At 34.2% G+C, this 21,914-nt stretch overlaps 1 protein-coding gene across 3 annotated transcripts; it reads left to right on the top strand.

Annotated features, from left to right (window-relative positions):
- The first annotated feature begins 10,402 nt into the window (after positions 1-10,402).
- On the top strand, positions 10,403-18,645 carry LOC120081298 (beta-hexosaminidase 1). Of its 3 annotated transcripts, XR_005482768.1 has the most exons (17): positions 10,403-10,854; positions 10,940-11,023; positions 11,602-11,637; positions 12,026-12,137; positions 12,219-12,289; positions 12,417-12,547; positions 13,027-13,043; positions 13,234-13,282; positions 13,541-13,641; positions 13,761-13,820; positions 14,946-14,979; positions 15,372-15,470; positions 15,685-15,744; positions 15,855-16,105; positions 16,213-16,395; positions 17,799-17,885; positions 18,379-18,645. XR_005482768.1 is itself a non-coding variant. In XM_039036046.1 (16 exons), exons 1-15 carry the CDS (start codon positions 10,495-10,497, stop codon positions 16,383-16,385), a joined length of 1,638 nt encoding a protein of 545 aa, XP_038891974.1. In that variant the 5' UTR covers positions 10,403-10,494; the 3' UTR covers positions 16,386-16,395; positions 18,379-18,645. The 3 variants fall into 3 exon arrangements, 2 of the variants coding, with proteins under 2 accessions (XP_038891974.1, XP_038891973.1); XM_039036046.1 differs by lacking the exon at positions 17,799-17,885; XM_039036045.1 differs by lacking the exons at positions 17,799-17,885; positions 18,379-18,645 and having other exon boundaries at positions 16,213-16,579.
- The last annotated feature ends 3,269 nt before the right edge of the window (positions 18,646-21,914 follow it).

The following is a 21,914-nucleotide window of genomic DNA, read 5'->3' as shown; positions in this document are numbered from 1 at the left end:
CTACACGATCGTTTAACGCTTCCTCCTATTGTTTACATAATTGGCCTATCATTTAGTTATTGGTGCATCGTCTATACGATTGTGCAAACTTTTGGTAAACGACAGAAGGATTTTAAAGCATCTACATTCTATCTCCCCTGACTCTTGAATTGTTATCAACCGTTAAAACTGAGTGTATTGTGATTATTAACGTGAAGATCTAGTCATCTGGGACAATAAGTGGTCTCAGAGCCTAGTGAACAGTTCAAGACAACTACAAGATTTGAATTCTTGATTTGGAGTAATTAATCTTGAAGACCAAGAATGACAACTACCAGATATGAGACTGAGAAATTCGACGGCAAGACAGATTTTGAATTATGGAAAGCAAATATTAAAGCAGTCCCTGGGCAGCAGAAGGTATTTTTGGCCATTACGAACCCTGCGAAGTACCCGAAACACTTTCTCAGGCAGACAAAAAGATTATTGAATCAAATGCATATGGAACCATCATTTTCAATGTCACAGACAGTGTTTTGAGGCAAATTGTGGATCAACCTACTGCCTATGCCCTGTGGAATAAGTTAAATGAGATTCTATCTCAACAAAGATCTACCCAATAAAGCTTTATTGAGAGAAAGATTCTTCACATATAAGATGGATCTAGCAAAGTCCCTCATGGACAATCTTAATGAGCTCAAGAGGCCGTCTTTCTAGTTCAGATCGATTGGAGATAACATTGGAGAAGAGAATGAAATATTCATATTATTGGATTCTCTACCAGAAACTTTCAAAGATGTGAAGACTACATTGAAGCACGGTAGAGAAAGAATCACCACATATCAGTTGTAAGAGTCAGAGAGCATGAATTGCAAATGACCAAGAAGAATTAACCAGGAGGTGAAGGCTTGTTCTCTAAAGGGAAGAACAAGAACATTAGGAAAGGCAATCAGAACAATGGATACAAGTCCAAAATAAAGTGCCATTTTTGTCACAAGATGGGGCACATGAAAAAGGACTGTTATGCCTTGAAGAGAAAATTGAACCAACAGAATAAGGAGGGTAAACAGACCGAGGCTGCTGTAGGTGAGAATTCCTTAGTCTATTCGAATTCTTTAGCTACTATTGAAGAAGGTGGAGACTAGAATACTATGGAGACTCAAGATTGGGTGTTAGATTCTGGTTGCTCAGTTCATATGACATCATTCAAGGGATAGTTTTACACTTATAAGAAGTGAGATGGTGGGCTGATCTATATGGGAAACAATAATACATGCAGAGTTGTGGGAATAGAGTCTGTGTCCTTGAAGATGCAGGATGGTTCAATCAAATTGCTAAGGAATGTGAGATATGTTCGAACTTTGAAGAGGAATCTCTTTTCATTGGGGATGTTTGATGCCATAGGATGTCAATATAGGGGTGTGGGAGGCACCTTTGAAATTATTAAGGATTCCAAAGTGGTCTTGGTGGCAACCAAGGTAAATGGTCCATATATCATCAAGGATGTGTAAATGACACACTCGACTTTGTTAGCAACAAATGAGAAACCTACTGAAGATGAGTTGTGGCACAAAAGACTCTTTCATATCAATATGAGGGGGCTGCAAGTGCTATCTAAACAGGGTATACTACCAAAGGGGGTTAGAGATAACCTTAAATTTTGTGAACATTGTATATTGGGCAAAGCAACTAGACAACAATTTCCCAAAGAACAACACACTTCAAAGGAAATCCTTGAATATGTGCATTCCGACTTGTGGGGGCCAGCTCACCCTCTATCTCTTAGTGGAGCAAGGTACTTTATTTCATTTGTAGATGACTATTCAAGAAAGATTTGGGTTTATTTCTTAAAATCCAAAGATGAAGTATTTAGTAGATTTAAAGAATGGAAGAACTTGATTGAGAAGCATACCCCTAAACAAATTAAACATTTGAGAATTGATAACGATTTAGAGTTTTGTGGAGAGGAGTTTAATTTGTATTGTAGGGAGCAAGGCATAGTGAGGCATAGAACTGTGAGATTCACACCTCAACAAAATGGAGTGGCTGAAAGATTAAATAGAATAGTGTTAGAAAGAGTAAGATGTCAACTGTCCAATGCCTTGTTACCTGAAAAATATTAGGCTGAAGCTGTCTCCTACACCTTATACACACTTAATAGATGCCTTCATCAATCTATAGAGCTGAAGACTCCTGAAGAGAGGTGGACAGGGCAGCCACCTAAGCTGGAACACCTAAAAGTGTTTGGTTGTGTTGGCTATGTGCATCAAAGCCAAGAGAAATTGAAACTAAGGGCTGTAAAGTGCATGTTCTTAGGCTTTACATCGGGAGTAAAAGGCTTTGACTGTGGCATCCAATTGAAAAGAGGTGTGTGAACAGCAGAGATGTGATCTTTAGAGAAAATGAAATGTTCATGATGTCAGAACAACCATCTTCAACAGGAACCAAGACTAGTAGCACTAGATTTGAGGTGGAGCCTCAAAATGATAATGAAGCTTCTACTTTCTCACAAAACCAAGAGTTAGAAAGTGATGAGGCAGCTGAATCTAGTGATCACATGTCAAGTGATCAAGTTGAGACACATAGAGACTTGCACAACTACTCATTGGCAAGAGACAGACCGAGAAGAACTATAGTACCACCAGCAAGGTACCAAAAGACCGACTTTGCAAGTGTAGCATTGAGTGCTACCATTTCGAGTAATAATGAACCTTCCAGCGTTGAAGAAGCAATAAATAGCCCGAATGCTAGACAATGGATTGAGGCTATGAATGATGAGATGAAGTCTCTCAATCAAAATGACACTTAGAGATTATTATCTTTGCCCAAATGGTACAAACCTATCTCATGCAAATGGATCGACAAATTTAAAGAGAAGATTCTAGGTGTGCAAAAGTCTAGGTTCAAGGCTAAGCTTGTTGCTAAGGGGTTTACTCAAAAGGAAGACATTGACTATAATGAGGTGTTTTCTCCAGTTGTAAAGCATACTTCCATCCGGCTGCTTCTTTCCCTTGTATAGAAAGATTTGGAATTAGACCAGCTGGATGTAAATACAACCTTCTTACATGGGTTGTTGACTGAGACAATATACATGAGACAACCTCAAGGCTATGTCAAAAGTGGAGAAGAAGACCTTGTGTGTTTGTTGAACAAGTCCATCTATGGCCTAAAACAGTCATTGAGATGCTGGTATGAAAGGTTTGATGAGGTGATCTCCAAGATTGGGTTCAAAAGGAGCTCATTTGATTGGTGTGTATACACAAATACCAGTAGTTTCAAGGAACCGGTCTATATACTTTTCTATGTAGATGACATGCTGCTGGCTGGGAGATCCAAAGAGGAATTGAAGCAAGTAAAAATACTTCTTAAGAGAGAATTTGACATGACCTAGGGGAGTCAAGGAGGATCCTAGGCATTGAAATAGAAAGAGACAGAAAACAAGGCAGATTGCTTGTTAGCCAATCTGAATATTGTTCAAAGATTTTATAGAGGTTAAAGATGGAGAAAGCAAAGCCAGTTAGTACTCCTCTTGCCCCTTACTTCAAGCTTTCAGCTGCTAATAGTCCAAAGGAGCATCTGAACCATATGAAAGTTGTCCCTTATTCCCAAGCAGTGGGATCTTTTATGTATCTTATGACTTCTACATGGCCAGACCTGTCCTATACAACAAGTATGGTCAGTAGGTACATGGTAAATCTTGGTAGAAGATATTGGGAGGCATCAAGTGGATACTAAGGTATCTATGTTCATCCAAGGAGGCAAAAGTATTATATAGACAGAATGAACCATCCAATGATGAGGTTTATGGTTATGTAGATGCAGACTATGCAGGGGACTTGGACAGAAGACGTTCCCTATCTGTTATGTTTTCCTATGGGGGAACAATTTGATCAGTTGGAAAGCTTCATTGCAGCCTGTTGTGGCCTTTCCACAACAAAGGCTAAGTTCATCACTTTATCTGAGGCTATGAAGGAAGGTTTGTGGTTGAAAGGTTTACTAAACGATTTTGGCATAGCACGAACTAAAGTAAGAATCTATTGTGATAATCAAAGCACAATATACCTATCTAAGAATCAGTAGTTTCACAGCAGAACCAAGCATATTGATATCAAATAACATTCCATCAGATAAAGGATTGAGAAAGGGAAAGTCAAGATAGTGAAGATTCATACCTTAGATAATGCAGTTGATATGCTAACCAAAACTGTTCCATTGAATAAGCTTGGCAGATGCTTGGACCTTCTCGGGTTCGAGTTACCTAAAAAAGGTTAGCTCAAGTCAACTTAGTGAAGCAAAGAGGGAAGGAACTCTGGATGCTTACAAAGGTGGAGATTGTTACAAAAAGACTCGAAATCAAGAAAGAACAATGTAGCTGGCAGTTGAACGATTGTTGTCTTCTTTCTGTTGAATGTTGTAACCACCAGAGATCTTCATTGTTGACCGAATCGCTTGCACATATATAAACTAAATCAATTGAGAGATCAATAAAAGAGTGAATTGTAACCGAGAGAGCAAGATATTTTCATTCTGTAATACTTTGAAGAGTAATAAAGAGAACCTCCCAATTTGCACAGTGGACGTAGACCTTTGGCTGAACCACTTAAACTCCTGTGTCTTTTCTTCTTCCTCAACGATGGTTTAGATTTTGCTAAAGTATCGTTTACACGATCATGTAGTTCCTATCGCATCATGTACACGATCGTTTAGCTTTGCGTTCAATCGTCTATACGATCGTTGAGATCTTTCACTGTCGTCTAAACGATCGTCTAGCTTCAGTCAACTGCTGTCTACACGATGGCTTAATGCTTCCTCCTATTGTTTACATAATTGTCCTACGTTTAGTTATTGGTGCATCGTCTATACGATCGTGCAGACTTTTGGTAAATGATAGAAAGATTTTTGAGCATCTACATTCTATCTCCCCTGACTCTTAAATTGTTATCAACCGTTAAAACTGAGTGTATTGTGATTATTAATGTGAAGATCTAGTCATCTGGGACAATAAGTATTATTTATGATTATTACTATTTTGAGTACAAGGTGAGGGGAGTATTTTACTAAACAAAGATAAGGAAAGTATTGAAGTCTTGATATAATTATGACAAAAATATCCTTTTAACCTCCAGGTTTAGTTTAAATTGCATTTGCATCTTTGAGTTTTTAAACTCAACATTCTTACCTTGAGTTTTGCTTTCGGTAGCATCTTGTCCCTCCATTAGTTTTTCCTATTAATTCCTAATAGAAAACTAATGCGATACCTATTTATTATTTAATATATATATATTTTCTAATTTTTAAATTATTTAATTAAAAATTTATTGTAATTTTTATTTATGTTTCTTTTTCATTCTCACCTTCAATCTTCTCCCTCTCATAAGTGTGGCGAGAAGAAAAAAAAAATATCACAAATATCACAAATATATTTTTTATGTTTAGTAATTAAAAGATTAGATTTTTTAAGGGTAATTGTTTTAATTGATAAAACTGTTAGAAATATTTTCAAATTTAGCAAAATATCACTGTTTAGCAGTGATATACACAAGTAGACATCTATCAGCGTCAGATGGACGCAATACCAACACACCTATATCGTCTGAAACTGTCCATGAGATCCTATTCTCGATGGAAGATGTCCAACACACTTGTTTTGCGTCGCTCGCCCACACCATGACACACACATGTGCTATGGGTGGTTCACATATGCCACGACCATGAGGCCTAGGGGTGGTGGAGAGTTGATATCATGCTTCTCACTATAGTATATTTGGAACATTTTCCTCTTTGACACTCTTGCACATGAAATGTGGCGAAACGTTACTCGCTAGTGTAGAATGCTCGTCTGAACTCCAATTGACATGAAATCCACCGTGCTTTCATATTTCATCAATATGCATCTAATGCTAGAGTTGCTCGTCAAAACTCGCAACGGAACCCTAATTTTCATGGTCATGGTCCAAAGCCCCATCTAACCCTCACTACACATTGGTAGATGTTTATCAATGTCTATCACGAATAGATAATGACATTTTGTTATATGTATAAATAAATTGATTATTTTTTTATATATTTGAAAACAACATTTTTTAAAATAATAATAAGTGCCATGTCAATTTTTTTAAATTAAAAAAGTTAACAAAATGAACATAATGTTTTTTTAAGTAATAAATGACCCAGATTGTTGCTAAAAATAAAGTTAGATAAAACCGTGGAATAAAAAAAAAGTACGAATATTAGTATACAACTTAAAGATATTAAAAACGTATCTTTTTCCTATAAGTAAATTTACCGTACCCTTTTTATATATATTGGGCTAGTTGCAGAAGTGTAAAAAATGATTTTTAAAATTAGGCTCGTAACCGGGGTTTATGAATTTTGTAAAAATGAAAAAATATTTCAGTCCAACCCAATTTCATTGAGGGATTGAAAAAAAAAAATATTGAAAATACCACACGAATTTAATTCACTACGTGGTTCACCCCTATTCTTTCATCTTCACGAAATCTTAGGATTTGCTGTAAGTCTACGACAGACGCTCTTCATCTTCCCTTCCTCTCTCAAGTCTGCAAGAGCGTTCGGAGCCATTCCTAGTCCTTCCTTCTCTATGTTCCCGCATTGTCTTCGGCGAATATCCCCTTAGATCTTCTCCAACTGCAAACATTGTTGTGTGATTATGTTTTAAATGGAGGTATGATTAATAACGGAATATTTAGATTAATCCTTCATCATCGTTTTGATTATCATATTATGTAAAATCTAGGGAAATAAAATCTATGTTATAGGTTACGTTCATCTCATCTGAGTTTATAATTTAACAAAACAAAAACATTATTTGCTATTCACCTATTATATGTTCCTATTTGAGAAACATAACAAAAGCTAAGAATTTTCTTAGGGTTTTACATAATTTCCCCCATTTAGGAATAAATCTCCTTTACTTTTTTGTATGAATTTTCTTGGAAGGTATTAAATTTATGTGTTTACCTAAATCATACCTTCATTTTCTCTTCTTTTTTGGTTAGGGTTCTCAGTAACTTAAATGATAATAAATGGTACTGTCATCTAATTACTTTCTGATCGCCACATAGTTAGTAGTTTTATGATATTATCATTTGTTTACTTTCTGATTGCCACCTGATTACATCTATTTTTTGTCACATGGATAGTAGTTTATGATGTTGTCTTATGATTGTCATCTAACTACCTTCTATTTTATATCATTACTCAATTCTGACTTCCAATTATATGATTGTTATCTAATTACCATATGATTGTTATTCAATTGTTATCTGATTATTATCTTATACTTATTTTTAATCAATTTTCTATTATTTTAGGTTATTGAATTGAATGTGAACAAGAAATCTTCACGAATGAATGGCCAAAAAGAAAATTGAAACCTACAACAAACTATTGATTTGGAAAACGACAAAAAAAAAAAAAAAAACACTAATCTTCAAGAAAGACATGAAAGACATTTATTGAATCACCTAGTTTTGATTTTAACGATTTTACGACAAAAATGAGATTGTTTTTCTTTTAGAAGATTTTTAGACTTTGAAGTTAGACTTTATGTTTTTGATTGATAATATACTGAACAATGTTGTATATAATTGTTATCTTATACTATAGGTTAAACTTTCATATTAACACATTTTTTTTTATTAATAATGTGCTAAATTGTAAAGTCACCGATGATGAAAAGTTATTATCAAAATTTATAATATGATGAAAATTACAAGACAATCAGATAAAAGTCAAATAACAATAAAATACAAATAGTAATCACATGACAATCAAACAAAAATCACAAAGTACTTGATATCTAATGAACATCACATAACAATCAAATAGCAATCAGATAGTGATCACATGACAATCTAATAGATAGTGATCACATGACAATCCGATTGAAATCATACACAAATCATATAGAAATAAAATATCAATCATATAACCATATTTGATTCTCTATGCTTAGACAATCTACTCGGGCTTCTATTTCCCAATTTGATGGCCTCTTAATTACCATATGCTTAACTTCTTCTTTTTGTCAATTAGTTCTAATTTCTACTAGCCTTCTAAAATTGAGAGAAGAGAAAGTTAAAAAAAAAAAAAAAACAATAATGATTTGAGATTTGATTTGAGTCAAGAAGAAACTTATCACAAGAAATATCTTCTTGCCATCTGATTACCATAGTTAGTCATTTTTTTATATTGTCAGCTAATTGCATACTAACTATTGTTTGATTATATGATTGTCATCCATCATTACTATCTTATACTTATTGCTAAAACCATCTACTAATACATAAAAAAAAACAACAAAAAAAAAAATACATCAGTGTACTCGCATGAAACAAACAACAAAGATATATTTGATGTCCACATTATGATTGTTCAAACATGTGCAAATTTACATGTTCTTTTATTATGAACAACATGCTTACAACGGCTACACTTCGTACTTTTTGCTAATTTAATAATTTAAGGAATCCTTTCCTTGTAAGGTCTTCTTGCTTGACGTTTAAAAATCAGAGTCAAAATAAGATATTAAAATTAGGCCCATGTCCACACATTTTAAATTTTGCATAAATAACAAAATTGTCTGCCAACTATACCTAGCCATTCTCGCTTGTTGCTTTAAGGGGTCTCCCCACTTTATGTGGGTATATATATAGGCTTCGTCGAGAAAACCAACGACAACTACATGTTTTATTACGGGACAACTCATTTCATATCGATCTATTATGTGCCTCCGCATCTAGTATTGGGTAGACCTCATACAGTAACTGTCCTAGCTCTACCGTATCTTTTGTTTCATTTCTTTTGAAACAATCACAAATACTTTTTTGATTATGGATCTATTACTCTCACTTCAACTGAATAGTCAGGCCCAATTTGAGATTGAATCATTTTCTGTGATTCAAAAGAAAAGAAGTCAGAAAGGTGATGAAAGTTTCAGTGCCTACGTAGGCAGGTGGAGGGCTGTCGCTGCCTCGGAATTCTTAAAAAGTCATCGACATGGAAACAGAGCTTCAAGCAAGATGTCCAGTAAGAGATGCTGACAGCAAGCCAAGCTACTCATGCCAAGCAGCTAACTTCGAGACAACTCTGTGGCAAACTTCGCTGTCCTATTCCTTGGGCTTTCCCCCTTCTCGACTGGACATGAGGCATTGAAAATGAAAAGTAAAAAAATACTGATTCACTAGCCATATGGAATTTGATTGTTATCTGATTGCTATGTGATTATCATCTGTTTTTTATTTGTTATTTATTGCTATAAGATTGCTAGTGATATAGATTATTATCTGATTTCTATTTGATTACTATTTGATACTAATTGCCGATTATATCGATTATTATCTGATTTTTACTTAACTTTTGATTGCTTGAACTTTAGTTCTTCTTGTCTTTTACTTTTATGCATTTTGTCATTTTAGCTCTATTTTTCACTTCCCATTTCTTCTATTTTTAATGTGACTGATATATACTATCGAAAGAGAATCAACAACATGATGATATATGTGATTAAAGAGACATGTTGCAGATCACAGATTCAACAACATTGCAATTTAAAATTTTAGACATTTAGGTCACGTGATATTGGATAATAAAACCTAAAGACACAATTTAATCAAATGACTGAATAGAAAACACCCAACTAATTATCTTACAAAGGGAGACATATTTCGAAGATCTACAAAAATTGGTTGTGATGAAATAGAAAGAAAGGGAGATAGGAATTAGGGTTTATGAGGAAAAAGATGTAGAACCTTTTTAATTAAAACCAAATAGAGAACATATACCAGGTTTTAGGATGGATTTCCATCGGCACTTTCAATAAAGATAACAAGTCTAATTTTAATAGTTGATCCAACCACCATAGTTGGAATGCATCTTCTTCTTCTTATTCTCTGGTGGAGAAATTAAAGAGATTTTTATTTGGTAGTGTTGTAGGATTGAGCTTTGATTATATAATTTTGAATTTCACGAAGCAATCATTTGATTTACAAATCTACTCTTTTTTTCAGTGCCATTGTTCAGAGGAAATATTTTGACAAATGTCTTGATTCTTTCTAGACTTAGTCGAGACAATCTTGAAGCATACCGTCGATCTCTTCTTCTTTTTCACTAAAAGCCACAAGCGTCGATTTGGATATAGTGAAGAAAGCAAAGAAGCCATATAAAGGCAAGTTTGGAATAAATAATAAACACAAATTTACATTTAAAATTTTTGCCATATTTATGAAATCACCACCTTGAAATCACCACCTACGAAGTACTATTAATTGACATCCATAGCAATTTCCCTTTTATATTTTTCAAAATCAAAGTCAAAACATTACTTACCGGAATCTTCTTCTTCTTGAAAAAGGTTAGATATTTTTCATGACACTTTGGTGAAAAAAATGGGCAAAATGCTACACTTGCAAGTCCAATCATTTGGGTTCGTTAGCTCATAAAGTCGAGCATTTGACTGCCCCATCATCGCAATCCTCAATTCCTTTCAAAAAAATGTTCCAATCCCACATTTTCTTCCTCTTTTTCATCTTCCCACTTGCCCTTTTGATCCCCTCGGCTCTTGGGTTTCTTTCACAATCTGGGTTCAATGATTCCCTCCCATATCTATGGCCAATGCCGTCGGATTTCACTTTTGGAAACGCCACGCTCTCCGTTGACCCTCAGCTTTCTCTCGCCGCTGCTGGCAACGGCGGCAACTCTGAGATTCTTAAAGCGGCTTTTGATCGATACAGGGAAATCATATTCAAGCACGCTTCTGGGGTTTCTATGTTTGACAAGCTTTGGGGAAGACGGAGAACATTTGTTTATGATATCAGTGAATTGAAAATTGTGGTTCAATCAGATTCTGAGGAAGTGAGCTTGATGGGTGATTTTTTTTTTTCTTGAATTAAGTGATTTTTCTGAGCCCATAGTCGTGATTGTCATTTTCTTTTTCCAGCTTCAACTTGGTGTGGACGAGAGCTATACATTGTTTGTATCGAAGAAGGATGCTCAGTCGATTATTGGGGAAGCCACAATCGAGGTAGACTTCTAGATATCTGCAAGAATCGGACTCTTATTATGTTAGAATGAATTAAAAATGGTCACGAACATCTTGATCACTGGAGATTATAGTGAGTTACCAGTGAAATTGCGTTATGTTTTAGAAGAAAAATCACAAGATTTACGAGTTGCTAATAAATACTTAACTATATTCCAAATCCAATCTAATTGTATATGGGTTCCCCTGATTCTCATCCACGAATATTCTGATATTTCTGTTTTAGTTCCAAGTTTCAAATTCTTATCACATGAAATGGCTCATCTGCCATAACAAAGATTAGAGTTTGAATCCTCACCAAAAATGAAGAAGCCATAGTCATCTTAAGCTTCTATTTGTCTCCATGGGATTGCTTTGCCGATTATCTAACTTTAATGGTAAAGTCATCTTTATACTTGTTCATTGCTTCTAGTAATAAGTACCACATATCCAACCATTGCCACACTTCAATAAAAAAGAAAAATAATAGTTCACTTTATTGTTTATACTTCACATTTGAGTATGCTGGTATGTGTTATCCAATCATCTTTTGGCTTGATATTGAGCTTCTGGTTGTGCAGGCATCTACTGTTTATGGTGCATTGAGAGGGTTGGAGGTACTGAATATTTCCCTTTCACTACTGATTCATCTGCCAAAACAAAGCTTAGCAGTTAGTTATGTTTCAAAAGTTTTAGCTGAAGTGTTACATGACTGTCGCTCATCATTTACATCATCTCTTCCATTGTCTTCCCTCATGCTCTTTAATTCTATCTAATGCATACATACATGCTACTTGTAGCCCATTTTGTTTTAGGTCCTATAGTTCAGGAGAGTGCGAGGTCTTTCTCTGCATTTTTTGTGGCCTCATATCAGATGTTGCTTCCTAGAATTTCCCTTTTTAAACGTTAAGATACCTTGTGATTTGTGAAGGAATTTATAACTGTTGTAGGCATTGTTTGAATCATCTTAGATCCTTTTTCTTCTTGTGCTACATGTTGGAGTAGACATTCAGTCAACTTTGTACTTTCAACTATGAGACTAAGGATGTACAAATATATCAAGCTCCATGGTACATCAAAGACAATCCAAGATTCGCATTTCGTGGGCTTCTCATTGGTAAGCCTTTCAACGTAGCTAACGTAACAAACAATTTGCAATTTATTTATCATTTTTGGCCCCCGATGCATTACCTTGCAGATACTTCAAGGCACTTTCTACCAGTAGATGTAATGAAGAATATCATTGAATCGATGTCTTATGCTAAACTTGTGAGTAAATGGATGCATTCTCACTCTTTATGAACTCTTGCCAACCTTTAACCATCTTTATATCATTTTTGTTTCTTCCTTTAGGTTTTGATTGTTTTATACTAATCCTGAGAATTTTGTTCAGTAGAATGTTCTTCATTGGCACATAGTAGATGGGGAATCATTTCCTCTAGAAGTACCTTCATATCCAAATCTGTGGAGAGGAGCATATACAAAACACGAGCGTTATACCATTGAGGATGCTTATGAAATTGTCACGTAAGAGTTCTATAGCTGTTTGAACTCTCAGAATTTAATACAGTTTAGTGTTTTTATGTCTCTCTTTTAACTTCTATTCTACTACTTCCTTGATCATAAATTCATAAAGCATATTGCAGCTTTAATTGTCGACAACCGCACATTTTTTTGGGACCAAACTTCAGATTTTAGCAAAGAAGCAATATTTTATTTGATTATATGACTGTGTCCCTTGGCCTGTGGACCCTCCCCTATAAATTTTCTAATAGTTCTTTCAATCATGTAGGCCAGAATGATTATAAAAATTTGTAGATTTACTTCAGAGGAAGGGGAAGAATGAAATTTATTTTGTATACATGTACTAGATCAGGAAATTTATTTTGTATTTGCGTACTTGCATTACTTGACTGCCTATGAATCAATTTCTACAGCCTATACTGCTTATCTGCCAATAACTAACATTTTGTTTTTTGGTTCATGGCTTTTATTTTATTGTGAAGCTTCGCCAAAATGCGGGGTAAGCTTCATCTTCTAAAGCTCGTGTAGAATACTTGTCTTCTTAATGCATTTTCTCGAACTTAAAATCTCATTTAGCTGCGTGATATATAAGGAATTTTCCTGCAAATCGAATGACATCTTGCTGATTATCACCCAGGGTCTTGGGTTAATTTAATTTTCTTTTAATTTATTTTTTATTTTAATTTTAGGCATCAATGTTATGGCAGAGGTGGATGTCCCAGGACATGCTGAATCTTGGTAAAGTACTCCTTTTTATGATCACATTTGCTTTTCACTTTACCCCTCTTATTAAATTCATTATCTCATGGGAGCCAATAGCCAGCCTACACATAAGAAGGTTTTTTTTTCCTTTTTTTTTTTTTTTTTTTTTTTTTTCTTTTTGAAGTTTCAGAATTCATTATCTTTTTAGATGAGAATGGTGAACGTTGTTTTGTGGTAGAGGATGCTAAAAAACTTGCGATGGGAGTGACATATATTTCATTAATTTGCATGTAGGGGGGTTGGATATCCAGATCTATGGCCTTCTCCGTCATGTAAAGAACCACTTGATGTTACAAAAAATTTTACTTTTGATTTGATTTCCGGTATATTGACAGGTTAGATCCCTCAAAAATCATTGCAACGATGTTACTTCTAGTTTATGAAAGATGATTTCACTTGTTACCTTTGTACCCTGAACTGTCCTCAAGTTTCATTTCAATTCATTGTCTTACAGATTTGAGAAAAATTTTCCCATTCGAGCTCTTCCACTTGGGTGGTGATGAAGTAAATACAAGTTAGTATATTTTCTGGCATCTTCGTTGTACCTTAGAATCTGCTATAGCTTCACCTTAATTGGCATAATTCCAACTTGAATGGGAAAAAGAAAATTCAGTTTACTCCTTACTCAAATTCAAAACCAAAGTAGATGAAAATGTTCTATCATCCATTTTTTACTTTCAAATAGTAGCGACCTCCACTTGCATTCTGTAACCTGACTAACAGACAACTGACAACGGTGATTATAGAATGGTTAAAAATTGATTTTGATGAGTAAGGATAGAAATGTTGACATTGTGAATATTTTTCTTATTACTTTTAAGAATAATGTGGATATTGGTGAATATTTCTAGAATAATCATGGAAATATTGGTGTTTAAATAAAATATTTGTGAAGGTTTAAAGTTCTCTTAAACAAAGAATTGCACGCACATAATACTATTTACATTTTAATAATGCGAGTGCAACTCATTTATGAGGAATACATAGGAATAGGCAGTGATTGTGTGCATTGACATCATAATCTACTGTAGACAATTGAGCGAAATTTAGTATATGTGTTCCATTTTTGTAGATTCTTTTTGATGAAACTAAGTTAGCATAATGAACTTTTTTTCAGAATGAGATATGGAAGACAAACAATTATGTTTCTTGGAAGGGAGTCTATATACGTCTTCCAAGCTTGAATTTACAAATTTAGTATTATATATAACATGACTACACTTCCACTAATCTCATGGGACAACCACTTGACCTGTTGTACTATGAGATTAGTTGAAGTGTATGCCAATTGGTCTAGCCACTCATAGATTTTTTAGAATAAATGTAGTCTTTTATATATTAGTTGCAATAAAAATAAACTTGTAAATTACATCTCACCAATTCCATTTCTTAAAAACGGAAGTGTGTAGGCAAGTATTCTTCTATTATTAGAGCAATCCTGATAGTTAAATCATATCTTGATTTCTGAACCTTTTTGACATACAAAAGTTAGACCTGCAGCCAGTTCGTTTTACATTTTTGGTTCGTCTTATTTGAATGAGTACAATATTTAAAACAATAAAATTGTTCAACTTTACACTAAGCTCTCTCAAAAGCTTCACAAATTAATTCTTCGACAAGCAATTATCATACTTGGCAGGTTGCTGGGAGACTATTCCGCACGTGAAACAGTGGTATGACTTCGTCTATATTGATTAATAAATGTACCATATTCTCTACTTTCAGGATAGTTGAGTCATATCATTACTTTGTGTGCTGCCTTTTGATATAATTCATACTTAATAGAGTAGATGAGAGGTTGATTATATACTTACTCGATTATTATTAGCAGTTTGAATAGGGCTGTTTCATATGGCTGTTACATTACAAAGGGAGCGTTTCAAACCAGTTTTTACATAAATCAAGGGAAAGAGTAGTTTAACGAGATCACGTGGTTGAAAAAATTTCTGTTTTTTGAAATTCTGCTGATCTATCTGGGTTTATTTAGTGAAGTCATGCCTCAAAAGTTGGCATCTAGCTGTGTACTTGTGGTATGTTGCTTGTTTATCCTAATTTTCTAATGCAGGCTTTTGGATCAGAACATGACTACTAAAGATGCATATGAATATTTCGTGCTTAGAGCTCAAGAAATTGCAATTTCTAAAAATTGGACCCCTGTAAATTGGTATGCGATTTTTGCTTCAGTTGCTCTTAGTTTTCGTTGCAGAGACATTATGTATTATGAATATTGAAAAACATCTATTCAGAATTAAAATGCAATATCTTATTTCTTGATTAACTTTTCAGACAATATTGTGCCAACCTTCTCTGCCATGTCCAATGGCAGAAGAAATGATTAATCCCCAGCCATTTGAATGGTTCTAATCTTTTCTTTTCAGGGAGGAACCATTCATTTCCTTTGAAAAAGGTTTGAATCCTAGGACGATAGTGCATAATTGGTACGTTCAACTGTTGTTTGAATCTTAGAATTATTCATGTTAAAGAAACTGGCATATCCTCTCTGTCCCTCTCTCCCCCGAGCTACGTCTCAATGTATTGCTATCTATAGGTTGCATGGTGATGTTTGTCCCAAGGCTGTTGCGGATGGTTTCAGATGCATTTTTAGTGATCAAGGCGTTTGGTATCTCGACCATTTAGATGTGCCGTGGGATCGTGCATACCATGCTGATCCCCTTAAAGGAATATCAGATCCTTCTCAACAAAAGCTTATTATTGGAGGAGAAGTTTGCATGTGGGGTGAGACTGCCGATGCATCAAACATCCAGCAAACGATATGGCCTCGAGCTGCTACAGCTGCAGGTATGTTTTGCTATACTATGCTATCAGTCAATGTTTAAGCTAGCTGGGGACCTTTAATTTCTTCTCCTAGAGCATCAAACTGACCCCATCTCCCTTGTTCCCTTCAGAGAGGCTATGGAGTAAGAATGAGACAGTCTCAGGAAATGTCACCTTGTCGGTACTACCGCGCTTGAGTTACTTCAGGTGCCTCCTGAACAGGCGCGGAGTTGAGGCTGCTCCAGTCAAGAACTTCTATGCTCGAAGACCTCCCACCGGTCCAGGATCATGTTATGACCAATAATAATATTCAGGTGATGAATCTTATGGTCTGTTTTAACTTTGTGTATCCAACATATCCACTTGCCTGGAACAAAATTAGTGCTATTGCAGACCTCATCTTTTCTTGTCATCCATCCTTGTTTAACATTAACTGATCTGTTCAATTTGTTTGCTTGAAGACTTGAGCTTGTTCAGTTATTGCTTCTTGTTCACTCTCTTCCATTTTGTACTGTTTTTGACATTTGCTATCTTTGTCATATCTCGGGGCTGTTCCTAAAGTTTTATAGGACACTTACTAAAATTTGATTCATTTAAATCTTTTTGAACAACTTACATGAGGAAAATAAATGGTTAGAGAAACAAACTTTAAATATAGTAGTTTTAAAATTTTGCCCTTTATACAGGTTAAAACCTTCCTAAGTTTAAGGTATTATATGCTCTTGGTCCATAATTTTGAGTTAGTGTTAATTTAGTCCTCGAACTTTTGAAAGAAATACTTAAGTCTTTGAAGTTTCGAAAATAGTTCTAAATGATTCTTGTGTTAAATTGATCGTGATGATTAATAAGAAAGTGATGTGACAATATTGAGTTGACAATATTTATATATTTGATATTATCTATATATTATTTCACTTCTTCCTATAGTTTAAAATTTCAATCAAATTTTAGGCTTCGGCTCGAAATTTTGGTATGGGTGAATTTTGATTTTTTCCTTGGAAATTTTGATTTTTTTTAAGCAATTAGGCTCCATAGAAGTTTTTTAAGGTTTATAGACTTGTCTTGATTACATAAATTGTAGTCTCACACATCAATGTATAATTTCATCTCAAAATTGAATTGATGTAAGTTTTGTTTTTATCATCCAAAGCTTTCATTTTCAAGAAACCAAAATTGAGAAAAATAATAATATAATATTTATTTTTAATTCCATTCAAATCTTTTCCCATTGAATTTTATATCATTTCATCTCAAAATTGGATTGATGTAAGTTTTATTTTTTTACCATCCAAAACTTTCATTTCGAAGAAATTAAAATGGATAAAAATAATTTATATTTATTTTTAACTTCATTCAAACTCTTTTTCTTTGAATTTTCACATCATTTCATCCCAAAATTGAATTGATGTGAGTTTTGCTTCTTTTACCATCCAAAGTTTTCATTTCGAATAAAAAAGACTTGGAAAACTATGGTCATAAGTAATAGTAATACACAACAAAACTATGGTCAAGGTAACTATTCTTACTCAAATTATGATGATTCTTCAAGACTTGACCATAACAATTTCCAACCTAACTTTCCACCAAATAGTTATTATTCATCTGAAGGAGGAAGATCATCGACCAATGAGATTTATCCATCGGTAGAGTCTATTTGTTGGTCATACAAGTCCTATCATTTCCATTTAAGTAACTATCTTCAACATTTTCAATATAGGATGACTTGGGAGTAATACTGTAGTTTCTACCAGAATTATCGATTTTGGATTAGATACTCCAAGGTCATTTTTTTGGTATTAGACAGGTAAGTTTTTATAATAAATAATTTACAATTATTTTGTATGCAAACATTTCGTATCTTTTAAATTTGCAACTAATTGTCAATATTTGATATTATTTTGTAATTATTTTTCCATTTCTCTTTTAAATTTTTGCTCTCACATCTACATTTACATAGATATTTACACTATACCTCTAAATATTATCTTACATTATAGAAATGATGATTAAAAATGGTCAATATAATCTAATTAGGTCACAATCAAAGTTTCATTAATTAATTAAAACAAATTTCATCAATTTCCATAAAGTTTCTCAAAATTACCATAGATATATATCAATATTTCTATCGATAAATAAAGACCTCGATATTTCCATCGACATCAATATTTCGAACCTTCCTTCTTCCTTCTATTTCTCCCTCACCCTTCTTTCTTCCTTTCTCCTCCTCCCTCCCTCTTTTCTATTAGATGTAGTGTTCTGTTACAAGGTAGATCTAATATGTTCTCTATCGTCAGGACGGTGTCGTTTTCACTCACTACTAAGAGGAACACACAAATTTCAGAGAATGAACCAAAGACGAAAACGTGTGGCAGACAATGGCGTGGTCCAGAGAGTCGGACGACAAGCATTGATGTTGGTAGCAAAACTATTGAACAAAAAGGGGAAGACATCGTGAAGGTTGAACATAAAGAGAGAAAAGATTGAGAACAAGGAAACAATGTATTTAACCAACGCATCATATTTTCAATAGTCAACTAAGATTCAAAGGAGTTTAACAACTATTTAGAACCTTATCGACCAAATAGTTCGTTAGTGTTACGAAATCGACAAACAAAAAATGTAGAAAATGTAAAACAATAGAAAGTTGATATACATATTTACGTGGTTCATTAATAGTGTGTTAGCTACGTCCACGAGACAGGGAGAGAACTATTTTAGAGAAAATGTTATAGAATATAGAATGAATGGTGCCTCGAGAGTCGCATTTCTCTAAACCTTAGGATCATTAATGTAAATTATATAAAAATGACAAACACATAAATAGTCATTCTAAGTGCAAGATAATTCAAGGCACTCTAATAGTTGGGACTAAATGTTTTAGTGTTGGACAAATATGAATAATTTTGTAAGATTAGTTATGGTACACGTGAAGTTCACTCGCATCTAAATTAAAATGTGAATTCGGAATGATGTTGGAATAGATTTGACATTATTTATTGGGTTTGCTTTGTTGTAGTTGGCACATCAACATCAATGTCATACCATAACCTTAATGTTAGCTGGACATTTTGCTGACTAAATTTGAAAATTGGTCTTTCCATAGTCCTACAAGAGAAGTTACCCTTTTTCCCACTGCAGAAAGAAATTATTGGTTCAATCCAAATCATGTTACTTGAACTTGAAGGAACCCACTACAAAAACTCACTAGTCATCCCCACAAAAAAAGTAGGTACACTTATTTAAACCAATTCACACGGCTCTCTTTACTATTTTTTTTTAACTCTAATTGTTTGTTTGTTTTAAATGTCAATTTTTGTATTGAGTGACATTGTCTATTATGTTAGAAGCGTGTGATGGATGTTACAAATAAATAATGTGAGAGGTAACAAAGTTACTTTTATTTGAAAGACTCTTCAAATTTGTTCGTGCTTTTATTTGAATTCTCTTTGTGTATTTTAATTCTTCACGCACTTACTTACTTAGACAATATAAATATAAATTATATTTATAAGATTGTTATGGACAAATATAGATCCATAACTTCTCCCATACAATAATTAAAGTTCTATACTTAATTCATGAACGTATATCTAACTCTCTCCAATAAATTTATCAACTCTTATCAATTAATATGCTCAACTCTCAAATGTCTCCATTCACGTGTATCACTTATTTGAATAAAAACATGCATTAACTTTCAACATAGTGTTGCCATGAAGGATTTTGATCATGAAATATAGTAAAGGGTTATTTAAGTAGTGATTAGTTAGCTTTGGATTCGAGTGACCGTTCACCCTTAACCACAATTCATGTATTGATTGCAAATTGGACTTACCATCATCAATAATTGATCTACTCGAGTTTTAGATATCTTACTTGCTATTTTTGTATCGTTGATATCGCTTGATAGACATATTCTTAGTTAGAAGTTTCATTGTGGTCTTTTTCTTTTTGTTAAAGCTTACTAGACATTCGACAACCAAAGCATAACTAAATTACCAACATGAGCGTAGATTCATATAAGTGAGTTTATTATAAATATGTTTTATATTAAATGCCATGTATGATTGACAGAAAATACATCTATAGGTTATATTGTATTTGATACAATATGTAACTATAGATTATGTGTTATATGAGATATAACATATAGTTTATATACATATAATAAGGTTGTTATTGAAGGAACTCTTATTCAAGAGTACCTACGAGCGAAAGTGGATCTTTCCAATTCATTGTGACAAAATTACCACATATACATTCAAAACATACTAATATGTATTCGTAATGCTAAAGAGATCAAGAGATCATACCAGATGAAGATGACTTCTTCATAGCGAGTCTATAACCCAACCGTCTACCTCGAACAATCACCACTTGGACAGAAGGAAATGGAGAAGATACCACCACTCAGAGCCCTCATTATTCTTGGAGTGAGAATCCAAAGTGTGGGCTTTGTTCGGATTTGATAGAGGGAAGGAGGAAGAGAGACCGTACACAACGATCAAGCAAGTGGGAGATGAGGTCGTCTACCGCATAGACAAGATGCTTGATCGTTTAGGTGAAGTATACGATCGTGTAGGAAAAAGAAAGCGATCGTCTAAACGATCGTGTAGGAAAAGGTAAGCGATCATAGAAATGATCGTGTAGGAAAAGGGTGAGCGATCGTCCAAACGATTGCGTAGGAAAAACTAAGCGATCGTCTATACGACCGTTTAGTAAATATCAGAAGCTAAACGATAGTTTAGTTAATAGCGCGCGAAGGTATAATCGGTAAGCGATCGCTCAGCAATGTCGTATATGTAAGCAATCGTGCAGTCACTATCGTATAGACACTGATTTTCTAAACGATGACACTCTTTTTAACACAATGTCCGCGACTTTGTTCTCAATACATCGTTAGCTATTTATAATGCACTCATCCGTTATTTAGAACAGAAGAGACGTCGTCCCATTTCCTTTATAATCGTCTAATGAATGTGATCTTATCATATTCATAACATATAAAATAAATCATGTATTAATTATAATATTTTCCTCTACTAGATATAAATCATATTTATATCCAATTTTCTCCAAATTAATGTATCTCATACATAATATTAATTATATCATATTTAATTAACTCGTTCAATTATATCATATATAATCGAACTTCTTCTGTCAATTTGAACATTTCACCCAAAAACTGATTCTCAACTTGTATCCAAGCTACCAAGGGGACCTTATGGACCTATGGCTCGAAGCGAATAGTTGATTAAACTCTTTAGTCACAATATCCACAATCTGTTAACTGCCAGACATTCCACTAAAGACTGACAGTTGAACTCTTCTTGCCATAGATATATTTATATATCCATTGGATATAACCAATCATCAGTACGATGACCCTTCACAGATGCTCGTAATTACAGCAGACCAATTTACCGTTTTGCCCCTATAATTACATCTTCCTCCTTAAGTACCACTGATCCCTCTAATGAACAATACAACATAGTCCTACTATGTGTGAACACCTCTCGAGCCATGAGAAGGTGCGCGGTGCCACATTGTTCAAGCCTCAGGATCAGCCCTTAAGAGACTAATCTATCTACTTACCCCTACTTTGGGGAAGGAGTGAACTCCATCTTGTGAAACTGAGTTCCCAGCTCCCAAATCAGACAAATCCCAAAATGGTAGGTTTGAGTCGGCGTTCTGGCTACTCGCACCTATGCAAATCAAAGGACCGCCCTCAATGGCAGGAGTTTGTGAAAATTGTCAAATCATTCATACACTGACGAGCAATCACATCAAACCATGGAATTTCAAGCGAGAGCGAGAGCGTTTAATC

This window comes from Benincasa hispida, chromosome 7 (genome assembly GCF_009727055.1).
Source record: "Benincasa hispida cultivar B227 chromosome 7, ASM972705v1, whole genome shotgun sequence".
NCBI classification, from domain to species: Eukaryota; Viridiplantae; Streptophyta; class Magnoliopsida; order Cucurbitales; family Cucurbitaceae; genus Benincasa; species Benincasa hispida.
Note: the sequence above shows the minus strand (reverse complement) of the source record. Positions and strands in the feature narration are given on the sequence as shown.

Bases quoted from the DNA above. Each gene is read 5' to 3' on its own strand.
- LOC120081298 (XM_039036046.1), top strand. From the start codon at position 10,495: ATGTTCCAATCCCACATTTTCTTCCTCTTTTTCATCTTCCCACTTGCC. The intron at 11,024-11,601 runs GTAGACTTCTAG...CTGGTTGTGCAG, and splicing joins TTGGGGAAGCCACAATCGAG to GCATCTACTGTTTATGGTGC. The intron at 12,138-12,218 runs GTAAGCCTTTCA...ATTACCTTGCAG, and splicing joins ATTTCGTGGGCTTCTCATTG to ATACTTCAAGGCACTTTCTA.